Genomic DNA, 13,900 nt, shown 5'->3' on the forward strand with positions numbered 1-13,900 from the left:
ATGTACTATAAAGAAAGACAGCTACACCAATGGCCTAACAAACGAATAATTCACTTCATACCAAAATACAGTTGACAGAAACTAAAAGTCTTGAGGTAGCAAGATAAACTGATTTAGGAGTATGTTACTGCTGCAAATATGGGAGCTATAACCCACTGCACATCAGTACCAGTTTCAAAGCAAGACCAATGCTTGCCTTCACAGGTAAACATAACACCTTCAAAAAAATGTGGCAACACCAACATAGCTTCAATGGTGAATAAAACAAAACATTATTATCTACCAATACAGTGTTCTTCCCTAAGGTAGGATGACATGCAACATTTACATATGCCCCAAATGTTGATACAGTGCTATATTTCAGATTGTTTAAAATAACTATTTAGCGGAAGAAACAGAATTCTGCTTATGATTTGCATTCAGTGAATAGTGCATCGGCAAGCAAAATAAGTTCTTATTTCTTTTGTATAAAATTCTTTGCTAGCAAAATATCAGGCTCTTAATTCCCTGGTATAAAATTCTTTATTAGAAAAATAGATTTGTAAAACAAAACAATTTCATGATTAAGATGTCTAACATTAGGAATTTCTTAAAGATTCAGAAGTCTTGTTAGTGCATCAAGGCATTTGAGGTTATAAAGTCTCAGAGGGTCATCATCTGCTTCTGAAATGACTATAAAAAAGAAACAAAATTACCTGGTCAATTTTTTTGAATACTGTCATGTAAAGGATAAAACAGCATTAAAAAAGTCAATACAGTTTGCTTTAGACTTAATGATACATGAAACACATCACATGAAATAAATCAAATGTAATACAACTAATGACACGTAAGAAAATCTGGCATGCATTTCACTTTCAGTAGACAATCAGAAACAACTTATTCATTTGTTTGACGATATAACTTCACTGTTTTGTGAAGCATCTGAAAATGAAGTTAAGAACATATTAGTCTTGGGATTCATTATTTTATAAAAAATACAGCTGTGTGAGACCCATAACAGTATACATCCAAACTGATCACTGCTGCATTACTGTTTACCTATAGGAAGTATCCTGCAACCAACCTCACATCTGGCCGTTAAACCAAAGCTTGAGCGCCCTCCTCTTGCTCCATAATTCTGCCTCGTGACTCAGGCATGAACAAGTATCCTTGTACATAAAGAACATACGGGCTCAAAGTTCCTTAGCAGTTTCTTGCCCAAAACAGAGAAAAGGTGAGGGAAGACAGAAGGTAAAAACCAGATTCATATCAGATAAGAAAGAAAAAGAGGGGGGAAAAGCAGAATGTCCACCTTGGCTAAAAAGAAATAATAATACATAAGGGGGGGGGTGCAGATACTGCAACATGATTAGTTTGGACATCTACTGTTACAGTAAATTCTTACACAACTGCAGTTTATCCTTCATTTGATCACAATTTCAAATGAACTGACATGTGAGTATTCCCAAAGCTTTTAGACTATCTGGGTGGAGTCATGAGGCAAGGAATCTGGCATCCCCATGAAGAATGTCTCTGGTGAAACTAGTTCTAGACATGGCATCTATTTTGTAGTGTCATGTAAAGGTGTAAATGGAAGTCCAAGTGGCTGCTTCTAAAATGTTTTTTTTTTAATTCAGACCACTAAAAAAGCACAAGAAGCAAGAGCCCTGGCAAGATGAGCTTTTAATATGGCTTGGAAGGGATTTTCTATGACATGAATAACAGAGAGATACAGCCAGTGAAACCCATTTGGAGACCATCTGTTTAGAGACTGGGCAAACCCTCGTTTTACCATGAAAAGAAATGAACAGCTACCCAGATTTTCTGACAGTGTAAAAAGAAACTGTATATAAACACCTAGCACATGTAGAATTCTCCCATATTCTGGAGATTGAGGAAGAAATAAGTTAACAGACTGGTTCAGAGAGATTTTATTGACGACTTTTGGCATAAAGGATAGATTAGTCCTCAAGAGATGCCATGGTTGTTGTGAAAAATCATAAGGGCATGTAACTCAGATACTCTTTTTGCTGAAGTCAGAGTCATCAGCAAAGCAATCTTCCTGGGGCAGAAATTTAGAGAGGTGGAGGAAGGCTGACTGAAACGCAGGAAAGTTAACTTCTCTAAAACATAATTCAGGTCCCAAGGAGGAAGAACAGACTTTCTTGATGGCCTGATGTGAAAGATACTTTTTAAAAAATTGACTGACCTCAAAACATATAGAAAGAGGTGGATCTCCAGGTAAATAGGTGAAGATGGCTAAAAGATGTGCTTCGATAGAAGAATATGTCAATGCTGAATTCAGAAGGTCGCACAGATATGAAAAGAGTATTCAGCATATCCATTTAATAAAGGGTCTTGGTTTTAATTTTGGCACCAAACACAAAACTTATTCCATCTAGAAGCATAACATTTTCTCATAGCAGATCTTCTAGCTTCTTGTAATACTTGTAGCACATCCTCAGAAAACAGGTGTTTGAATGAAATCAAAAATCCTTTCATCCAAACTAAACGGTTCAGGGTTTATAAGTTTGGATGTATGAGACAGACATTTGATTGTGAGAGCAAATTCATCCTTTTGGATAATTTGTGGTGATTGCCCTTGGCCAGATGAAAAAAAAAGGAGAACCAATGTTGCCAGGGTCAAAAGGGGTCACAAACATCATCTGTGGATTGCCATTCTTGACTTTGAGAAGGGTCTTTAGAATCACAGGAGAGGGAAGAAATGCATAAAGGAATTTCCTTTTTGAATAGACTGATATATATCTGTTCTCCCAGCCTCTGGATATGGGACTCTGGAACAGAACAGAACAGTTTTAGCTGTCTTTTCAGAGTAAAGGCAAACAAATCTATTGTGAGTTCTCTACTCATGGGTAATCTGCAGAAAGATTGTTCAACATCCAGTTTTGAGGATCTGCCTGATCTGCCACTGAGTTAATTTTTTGTGGGAATGTAAACTGCCTGAAGGCAGCTTTAAGTCTGCAGAAATAAGATGTCGCCTTTCCTTGTTTGCTTATGTACCACATTACAGTGGTATTGTCTGTTAAGAATACCACTATTGAGGACTAGAGGTGATGCAAAGATTGTAGAGCCACGATCACGGCTTTCATTTCCTTGACATTTATGTGGTTTCTCCTTTTCTATCCTGACCATATATCTTGGACTTTCATGTTCATGGAACAGGTCCCCCAAGCGAAGTCTGACATACAGGTACTTAGGAGGCTAGTGATAGTGAAGATATTTAGAAGATTAGCCATAAATTCCTATGAAGATTGGGTGCTAAACCAGGGGATGAATTTGTGGTAACATATACATTCATCTGGATTAAGTCTGAACAGTGTAAAAGAAGTAGTTTGCTTTATGTGGAAAGGAAGAAGATCCCAAAGAAGTGATATTTTCTGTGATACATTGCTATCCTTACAACATGATCTATTTATGTTGTAAAAGAGAATTAGATCTCTTGAGCAGGTGTTTATGCTTTATGTTTGGACTTGCAAATGTGTAGTAGGTCTGACAGGACAGGGACTGTTGAGGTTCTGTATGTGAGGCAGGGATCTTCCCTCAGCAGCCTGTATGACACTGAGAATATGGACAAGGCTCTTTGTTATGATTTAGGCCCTTGATTTTCATAGTAAAAATGCATTGTGGGCATTCGAGTTGTGCCACCTGTCTGGACAGGTACATACCAAAGGGAGCATTTTACTCAGTTAACGGCCAGATGAGTATGGAACATAGTGAAAGGATCAAATTCCTGGACCTATATGGTAAACCCTTAGTAAAAAGTTGTGCAATGAAAAAGCACTTTCTTACAATAGTGGACACTTGGTGATCGAAGAACAGTCCCTAACTACTGGATCAATTTTCAGGGCTATGTTGTCAATGTGATAGTCACAAGGGAATTCTTACTTGCTGAAGGATAGTATTATAACATTTCTTAGCATTCAGTTTAGTCAAGGCTTTGACACCAGCTACTGGTTTGGGAAAAGCCCTCTTGGAGTATTTTTGTGTCCTCTGGGTGTTTAGGATAGCACCAAGTTTACAGTTATCTGGAAACCTAGCCTGCCATAAACCCTTAACAACAGCTTTGACCTCAAGAAGTAAACGCCAAAGAGGAGTGGTGCAAAGACCAAATCCTGAGCAAGTGGCAGGTTTTTTGGAGGAGGTAGAATAGCCCACCCTTACTTCCTGGGTTCTATTTGTGAGATAATTTGCTATCCAATGAATTACAATGGGATTAACATTTAGCTGGGATAGTTTATCTATACCTGTGGCACATGGTGTTGAACATCTTTGCGAGGTCTAGATATGCAGTGTGTACTAATATGCCCCATCCATTGCGTAAGTAACCTTCTCAAAGAAGTCAACCAGGTTAAGAAGGCAGGATCTGTCCTTAACAAATGCAAATGGCTTTTGTCTAGAGTGAGTTTGTTTACTTATTTGACATTTGTTGACTGGGATAGTCTTAGTGAGCTAGAGCCCTTTTTCAGCACAGGCCCAGGGAGAAAAGCTCCACAAGGAGAAGGTCACTGTAAGCTACCTGTCGGGTGCCAGGATTCGCCACATAACACAAGCACTCAGGTCACTCCAAAGCAAGTACAAATATGACTCCATCATTGTACATGTTGGTGTGAATGACCTGAGACGTACCTCCCTGGATTACATGAAAAGAGACATAGAGGAGCTCTCTGATCATGTGGCCCAGGCCGGTATGACCCTGACCTTGAGTAGCATCTTACCCTCACCAAGAATGATACCACAGTATAAAGACAAAATGATCAATTTCAACAATTGGCTAAAGTATTGGTGTCACTCAAAAGGGATCCAGTGTCTGTCAGCCTGGGATGACATGCTTGACAAGCCACGTTGCTTCGCTAGGGACACCTTGCACCTGTCACCCCTGGGTTTTCGAATACTGGCCAAGGCTCTTGCCACCCCCATTTTGCCTTTTTTTAGGCAAGGCTCAAAAGACAAACCCACCTCCTTAGACAACACAAGTAAAAAGAAACTAAGGGTAATGCTGCTCAACGCCAGAAGTCTAAACCTCAAGATGCACGCACTCGAGGCTCTCCTCAGTATGGAGAATATTGATATCTGTGCAGTAATAGAAACCTGGTTCAAGGCTCCCAAAAGCACCCCAGCACTACCAGGCTATACCTCATACCATGCTTTTCGGCCCCAAAACTCGGACCGAACCACAAGAGGAGGGGGAGTATCCATATTCATCAAAGATACCCATACCTCCAGGCTAGTGGCACTGCACGAAGCATCTGAGACCATCCATGTGCAACTAACAATGGGCAAAACTGCCTTCCAGTTTGTAGCCTGCTGCAGACCACCCTCCCAAACTCAGGAACCCCACTCGGCTTTCCTGAAGACACTGGAGAATATGAAGGTCTCTCCAAACACCATTATATTGGGTGACTTTAACTACCCAAACATAGACTGGGAGCACTACTCAAGCCCCAGCACCCTAGCCCAACGGTTCCTAGAATTTATAAACTCAAATGCTATGGAACAACTGGTCACCACTCCCACAAGAGAAGAAAACATATTGGACCTGATCATCACCAACATGGGGACTCTATGTTCCATACCAGAGGTATACCCCTCATTGGTAAGATCTGACCATAAATTAATCACTATGGACATCCATATCCCGTCCCCACTCCCAGCAAAGGAATCCACGGTCACAAACTTCTCAAAAGCAAACTTCCCACTTCTCAAAACCAAGGTGGACTCCTTCAAAGCCCCAGGGCCAGTGGAAAATACAGCCCAAACTGCAGAATCCTTTACAAATGCATTCTATGGATACCTACAGGAATGCATGGATCATGTTATCCCAAATAAAACCAAGACATACTCCTCCAAAGGCAGGGGACCTGTCTGGTGGACCCCAGCCATAAATAAGCTGTACAACAGAAGGAGGAAGCTACTACATGATAGAGCAAAATCCCTGAAAGGGAAGGCAACTCTGATCAGTACTAGCAAGAAACTACGATCCTTCATAAAATCATCTAAGGCTAGCTTCGAAAGAAAAATTGCACAAGACGCTAAAGATAATCACAAGGCTTTCTTTAGTTATGTCAGAAACCTGGGTGGAAACTCCGAGATCTGCTCTGAGTTAGTGCAAAATGACAAAAAAATACACTGAACCCACAGACATTGCCTACATCCTGGCAGACAGGTTCAGTGCAAACTTCTCCCCCCCAAATGAGCAAATGACTATCCCAACAGAGTGTAGCCTCCCTGACATCACAGATGCACAGGTGGGAGCTGCCCTCTCCAAAGCAAAAAACACAGCATCCCGGGCTGCATTTTACATGAGCTCCAAGAAGAAATGAACCCTCACTTAAAATCACTGTTCAGTCTCAGCCTTACAACAGGATATGTACCCAAAGAATGGCGTACAGCAACAGTGGTCCCACTCCATAAAGGTGGTGCCACAACGGACCCCGGAAACTATCGCCCTATAAGCCCAACTAGCCTGGTCTGCAAAGCTATGGAGCGTATCATCATGGAACTCATAAACAAAGACATTGGGAGCCTCCAAACACTGCATCCTACCGAATTCGGCTTTGTTAAGGGCAGATCTTGCCTCTTGAACCTGGTCAATTTCTTTGAAACAGTCACCAAGGCCATAGACGAAGGGAAGGTAGTCCACACAGCCTACCTTGACCTTGCAAAAGCCTTCGACACAATACCCCACTCGGGCATCATAAATAAGCTCACCAGCTTAAATGTCAACCCCTATGTCACAAGATGGGTCGCAAACTGGCTTAGGGATAGAACCCACTTGGTCAGAATTGCAGGTGCCATGTCAGACTCTAAACCAGTTACAAGTGGCGTCCCACAAGGCTCAGTCCTGGGACCTCACTTGTTCGGTATATATTTCTCTGAGGTACAGGCTAACACAGGAGGACTATGGCTGAAAAAGTTTGCAGATGACTGCAAACTGGGGGCCATAATCGACTTGCCGGCTGACACAAGCATCCTCCAAAAAGGTCTCACAGAGACGGATAACTGGTGCCAGAGCCATGGCCTAAAGCTAAATGCCAAAAAGTGTATAGTCATCCCCTTTGGGAAAAACGAAGTGCCCACAAATTACCACATAGGTGGTAATCCATTAAGTATGGAAGAAGTAATTAGGGATTTGGGGACCCAAGTAGACTGCAATCTCTCCTTTGACAATCACATTGCCAAAGTGGTTAGAAAGACATTCTATATAGCCCACCTTATCATGAAGGGGTTCACATCTAGATCAAGAGAGGTCATTGTACCCCTCTACTCATCACTCATCAGGCCCATAATTGAATACAATGCCCCATTTGGGATGTACCTTACCCGACACCTGCTACAACTAGAAAGACCCCAAAAGTACCTCACTAAGAGGATCAAAGGACTCAAACAGATGCCCTACGCAGTTAGGCTAAAGAAACTCCAGCTCTACTCAGTTGCTTACCGCCTACTCAGAGGCGATCTGTGCTTGACGTATAAAGCCATGTCCAACCCAGAATTAATAGACATGCTCCACCTCAAGAAATCCAAATCCATCAGAACTACACGCCCCAGTGACTTAAACCTCAGCACAGAAATAAATAAAACATGCTGGAGGGACAGATTCATATCCCAGAGGCTCCCCTCACTCTGGAACAAAATCCCAATCCATGTCAGACAGAGCCCCTCAATGATCCTCTTCAAGAAGAATCTTGATGTTTGGATGGGAGATCGTAAATTTACCCCTGGGATCTCTTCTGCGTCACTGCTAGACAGAGGCACGGTAAACTAACCTTAAATGGGCTATCTTCTGTGACCTACTATACAGAGGCACAGTCAACTAATCTAAGAAGGGTGGCGAAAGCCAAACACACTCTGACTAGGCTTGTAAATGCCCTAGGGCAGATAGACTAGTATCAACCTATGAACAATAATACATAGAAAATGAGCACAACTATCACTATCTGACAACAGTGAAGAGAATAATACAGGGTAGTACAACTCCAGGTTACAAAGATTTTCTGTTAGTACAGAGGTACACAGAGCATAATAGATGTAGTATGTTAAACTAATTAGATGAAACAATCACATATACATTAAAAAGAATAGAAAAAAGCTATTCTGTTTGTACAGAAGGTTCACAGAGCATGAATAATGATATTTGTCTAATTAACTACATGAAACATTCATATATACTATAAGGAACAGAAGGTAAGTTTAGAAGTTCAAGCTAAGGGGGGATACAGAGTCTATACTCAAGTTAGGAGAGGAAGTTGAGAGTAAAGAAGTTAGGTGATGTGGATGAGAGAGCAGAATGAGGAAGGAGTGAAGGTAATAGGGAGCCAGTAGTGGTGGGGTTGAGAGGTTGTAGTATGAGAGGTCAGACAGAGTAGGAGAAGTTGGGCATTTATAGTGGCATGTCCAGGTACTACTTAGATAATCTTTGAGAGCTTTCTTGAATTCCTGAGATTGAGTTGTTTTTCCTAAGGTTAGGGGAAGCTTGTTCCAGAAAAGGGCAGGAACATAGCTATACAAACTTTGGCCTATTGATCTTTTCGGCTTATAAATTTCTAAGTGATTTTGGACAGAGCTCCTGAGGGTACTAGTGAGGTATAGAGAGGAGAGACAAGAGAACAGATGTCTGGACAGGAAGAGGGCTTGTTGAGGATAGAATAGATGATGAGTAGTTGAGAGAGTAACAGTTGGTGGGGGGATTCTAACAACCAGTTTAAGGTCCTAAGAGCATGACAGTGGTGAGAATTAAAGGTTTGGTTAGCAGCAAATCTAGCAATATTGTTGTAGGTGGTTTCGATTTTAGTTAGGAGAGAAAACTGTTGGTTAGTTAAGATTTCTGAGCTGTATAAGAGGGTAGGGAGGAGGCAGGCATAGGAAAGAGAGAATCATGAGTCATTTGTAAGGAACTTTTTATTTCTGTAAAGCACGCCTAGTTTTAGGTAGGTTTTCTTGATGCAATGGAGCACATGAAAGCTGAATTTGAGTTGGTTGTCTAAGATTGCACAAAGAAGCTTAGTTTCAACCTGGATGACTGTGTTGTTGAGGGGTGAAATGGAGACTATGGGTTTGAGGTGGGTGAGGGATGTGGGTAAGAATAGAAGTTTGGCCTTTTTGGGAAAGCGTATAAGTTGGTTATTTGACAGTCAGTTTTTGATAGAGTTGAAGGATTTTTGGGTGAGAGTGTGCAGGTATCTGAGGTGAAGATTACTGTAAAGTCATCGGCACTCTGTATGACAGATGAGTAAGAGTGTAGATGTTGAACAGAAAGGGGCCAAGTACTGACCCTTGAGGGACTCCCATCTTGATGGGGAGGAAGGGAGATAGTGAAGAGAGCCATTTAACAGACTGCTGTCTGTTGGAGAGGTAGTTAGTAAACCAAGAGATAGGTGAACTGGAAAGACTGAGATCAGGGAGTTTGGAAAGGAGCATAAGGTGAGAGACAGTGTCGAAAACTTTGGCGAGGTCTAGGAAGAAACAGAAGATGAGTTTGCTGTTGTCTCTGACTAGGGAGAAAGAGTGGGTAAAGAAAATGAGGGTTGTTGTGGTACTGTGACGAGGATGAAAGCCATGTTGGGTGGAGGTGAGAATGTTTTTTTTTTTTTTTGGATTAGATAATACAGGATTTATGTACACATTTTTCAAGTATTTTTCATACGGGAGAAAATACCGCTATATGCTGGCAGTTAGATAGTTCAGTGGAGTTACCTCCTTTGTGGTTGGGTGTAGTAAAGAATTGTTTCCAGAGTGAGTCTACAGTGGATTCACTAACTGAGTGTTTAATGAGGATGGAAATGGCATGGGCTATAGAAATAGCAGCTGTCTTAAGGAATAATGGAGGTTAGTTATTTGCTGATGGGGAGCATGACTTAAGCTTAAGAAGGAGTTTTTTTATGTTGCTTGTGGGTACTGGTTTTAGAGAGAAGGGGTTGTTTTGTTTTGAGGGGATGGGGGATCACAGGTGTTAATGGCATTAGGAGTCTACATAAGTTTATTGATTGTGTCAATGAAGTAGGAGTTAAATATGGAAGCAGTTTCTTGGGGAGTATTATTTGAGCAAGGGTTAGGAGTTGAGGGGTTGTCTGGGTGCAGGATTTGATTGATCGTGTTCCAGAATTTTTGGGGGTTACTGATATTTGTTGTTTGGGGGTTATGGCAGAAGTTTTTTTTTATCGTTGACATGTTTTTTGGTGAGGTTGCGGAGTTCTTTATAGGTTTGGTGGTGTGAGGGGGATTTAGTCTTAGTTCAGAGTTTCCAGGCATTGTTTCTTTTACGCATGAGAGAGCATTTAGGCTGGGATAACCACGGGGAGCAGCAATATTTCACTCTAATTGTTAGAAGGGGCAAAAGAGTTGAGTATATTTAGAAATATGAAGCTAAATTTTGTACAGATTCATCGAGAGCTATGTAAGCTAGGAAGGACCAGTTAATACAGGACAGAATACTAATGAATATGTCAGGGTAGAAGTTGGATAGCATATGGCACTCTTTGAATTTGTGTGATCTAGGAATGTGGGGGGGGGGGGGGGATTTTGCATGCAAACTTGAGAGTGGTCACTAATGGAGTCTGGTAGTAATTCATGGTGGTGACACAAGTTAGGATTGGAGACCAAAATCCAGTCAATGATAGAACTGGAGTTGGTTGGTTTGTTAATGTGGGTGGGAGTGAAGATAAGTTGTTTGAAATCGTGTAAATTTATGCAGGAGCTAGGCAATTGTGAAGTCAGGGATAGGCAGTTGATGTTGACATCTTCTAGGAGACTGGTTTCATTGTGTATGTTGTGTGAGAGCCAGGAGGGGATTTTTTTCTATATGGTAACATTATCACCAGGGGATATATATATATATATATATATATATATATATATATATATACATATATATATACATATTAGTTCTAGTTAGTGTTTTATAGTCACTGAGTTTACACTTGGCGGTTATGAGTTCAACAGGGTGAGCTGGCCAGAGTATATTAAGGCTACACCTTCACTTTTTTGATAGGTCTGTCAAGTAGTAGTATATTGCAACCTGAGGGGAGGGTTGGAGATGTGGGGTTTGAACCATGTTTTTGATAAGAGTTATTATATCAGGAGAGTATTGGGCCATCTAAGAGTGAAATTTACTTACTTTGTTAAGAATGCTGTGAATATTGATTCAGTATACAGTTAAATGCTTGGAGGGTGAGTTTGGGTGATGAGGTACTTGGTGTGTGGCTTGAATTGTCATGCGTGGACTGGAGTTTGGTTCAGGATTAGGGTAAATGTCTCCAGAAAGGAGTAAGGTATAGCAGAGTTAGAGTATGGTTGGTGGTGAGAGATGATGAAAGTGATATTTGTGCTTAGTTCTAAGGGGGTATGATGTGTGGGGGGAGATTTTGATCTTTGGAAGGGAGGAGTTAGTAGTTAGAAAGAGTGAGGAAGATATGGAAATGAGTAATGGGTTTCAATATGTAGGGTATAGGAAGTGGAGGTTGGAGGAAGGTGTTGAGGATTGATTTGTATATGACATGAGGAGGAGAAGAAGTGTTGAAAGGAGAGTAAGGAACATGGTGGGGAAGTGAGAAATCTTTGTACTGAAGAGAATGCTGTTAGTGTGTGGAGAAGACAGAGTGGGCTCAAGCTATGGACTGAGTAAGTGTTGTTAGGGACAGGATGGAGAGGCAAAGTAAGTATAAAGAGGAGGAGAGGGGACTGGTGAAAAGTTGGTAATAGGTGGTACAGAGAATGCAGCAGGACAGTATAGGTCTCTTTAGATGGAGAGGGAGTTAGATGATGGCTGTCTGTGATTGGTGGAGGAGGTAGCTGAAGAGAGAGATGTAGGGTATTGCGTTGTCTTAGAAGGGGATTATATCTTGGGTTGAAGTGTGACTGGAGCGAAGACGGTTATAGTGAGACTGGGAGAAGAGTATAGAGGGTAAGTTTGCTTGTTAGGTGGGAGTGATGACACAGTAGTGAAAGAAGGGAGGGAAAAGGACAGAGTGTGGTTGGAAGAGGATGGAGGAAGTGTAATTGGTTGAGAGTGGGAGGAAGGGGAAAAAAGTTTATTAGCTATATATGTGATGTTTTCAGAGCTGGGTGGGAATGGGGGTAGGGTAGAAAAGTGGAATGAGGTCGAACGTAGCATGGACGAACAGAGCAGGAAGAGATGCAAGAGCTGGAATGCTCAGAAAACAAAACTATGAACAAGTTAATCTATCCAGAGCTGTTATGAGTGGGTGCAACTCAACTTAAGTTAGAGAAGGCAGTCTGTTAGTTTAGTGATGGTGTTTAAATGGAGAACGAGACCTTATCAAAGATTATGAAAAGAGGGGTGTAGTGTCCTTAGGTTCTGTACACCAGGAACGAGTTACTCTTTTGCATTAGAGCTTGAGCAAATTAGCGAGGAAGAATTTATGGTTAGAAGTTTGCCAATAAGGGAGTTGTAAGGGGGGGGGGGTCATGGGAATAGGCAAACGAGGTTAGTGTGCACGCTACAACCACAGATTAAGCTTTATGTAAGAAAATGTTTGTAGGTTATCTCCTTATTTATTAATTATATAATTATCCTTTTCTCAAGACTTACAGGTGAGGCTGGTCAGACTTGTAAATCTATTTTCCACATTCAGTGATGTCCCAGCTTTGCAACTTTGTGCAAGAAAATGACAGATGTTGTCTTACATTCTGGATTTATTTGGGGAGGGGGTGTACATGCATATATGAAATCTGGGAATGTGTGTGTGTGTGTGTGGGGAGGGGGTGTACATGCATATATGAAATCTGGGAATGTGTGTGTGTGTGTGTGTGTGTGTGTGTGTGTGTGTGTGTGTGGGGAGGGGGTGAAGTTGGAGCTAAATTTATCCACTAGTAGATTAACTATATCTTCTTGGGCAGAGTCAGTGATATCATTTACTATTAGGTTTGTACAGTACTAGTTGGTTGCTGAGTAACTGGTCCAAAGACTCTGCATTGATCAAGTCCAGAAATCTATTGGCAAACACGCTAAATGATAAATACATCTTCCAGATGATGGAGGGGTGAGTTAAGTCTTCTCCGAGAAGACTTGATGCTTAGGGGCTCTATACAAATTAGGTAGGAGTAATGGGCTGAGGGGGACATAGAGGAGGTCTTCTAGTTAGCCATGACCTGATAAGGAGTAAGGGGTCTTATTTATGATATGTTGAATGTTGAGGACTTCTAGATATTTTCTTGTCTAACTAGTCTAGAGGTGATTGTTTTTAATTTTAACAAATATGGAGACATCACGGGCTTTAATACTTTCATCTAGTTTTCTGTACTGGTCACTTACAGTAGCCAGCATCTTCTTAGCAGGTAATGATGGCCTTTGGTTTCTCTTGACTCCTTTAGCAAGTGGTTAATGTACTGACCCTCTGAGATCTTCAAACAGTGGAAGCTAGGACTCAGATCCCAAACTTTGTAAAAGGCAGAAATTAAGTGGGAAGCACAGAGGTTTGATCATGACCCCCAAGCATGCCAGTTAAAGAAATTTCAGAATTGTGATGATGTGGGGTTATCAGGAGTGGCAGAGTGCTTTTTTAAGTGATTAGGCATATTCTTATCATATCAATTGATCTGTACAGTGAGTCATCTTGACAGAACACTGTCTGGTTTCATCCTTTGCCAATCAGGATTTGAAAGTTTTTTATTTTATCAAAAGGCTCTCTATGCTCAGCGGCATGCATGTTGGTTGTTTGTATATATCATGATGTCATATACCACATACATAATCATACCAAGTCCCTGAAATTGTTAGTTTGCTCCAAGACACTGGTGGGCTCATCTTTTAGCAAACCAAGAAAACACTGAAAGCTAGATGCCTACATTGCTGCATTCAACATACAAGCTAATGCTTGCTCAGCTTTTGGAGTTCCCTGTAAGTTGAGCAAGTACTCGATTTTAGGCAACAACACACAAA

The 13,900-nt window shown here is 41.2% G+C and overlaps 1 protein-coding gene across 1 annotated transcript in view; it reads right to left on the minus strand.

Annotated features, from left to right (window-relative positions):
* Positions 1-422: 422 nt before the first annotated feature.
* Positions 423-13,900, minus strand: part of RTTN (rotatin) — a 3,641,098-nt gene continuing 3,627,620 nt past the window's right edge. The window contains exon 52 of the mRNA XM_044067142.1: positions 423-672. Coding sequence (XP_043923077.1) covers positions 590-672 — 83 coding nt within the window. The 3' untranslated portion in view covers positions 423-589. The remainder of the gene's footprint in view (positions 673-13,900) is intronic.

The sequence above is a fragment of the Protopterus annectens genome, chromosome 3.part1, assembly GCF_019279795.1.
Source record: "Protopterus annectens isolate FY-2018-M chromosome 3.part1, PAN1.0, whole genome shotgun sequence".
In the NCBI taxonomy this organism is placed as follows: Eukaryota; Metazoa; Chordata; order Ceratodontiformes; family Protopteridae; genus Protopterus; species Protopterus annectens.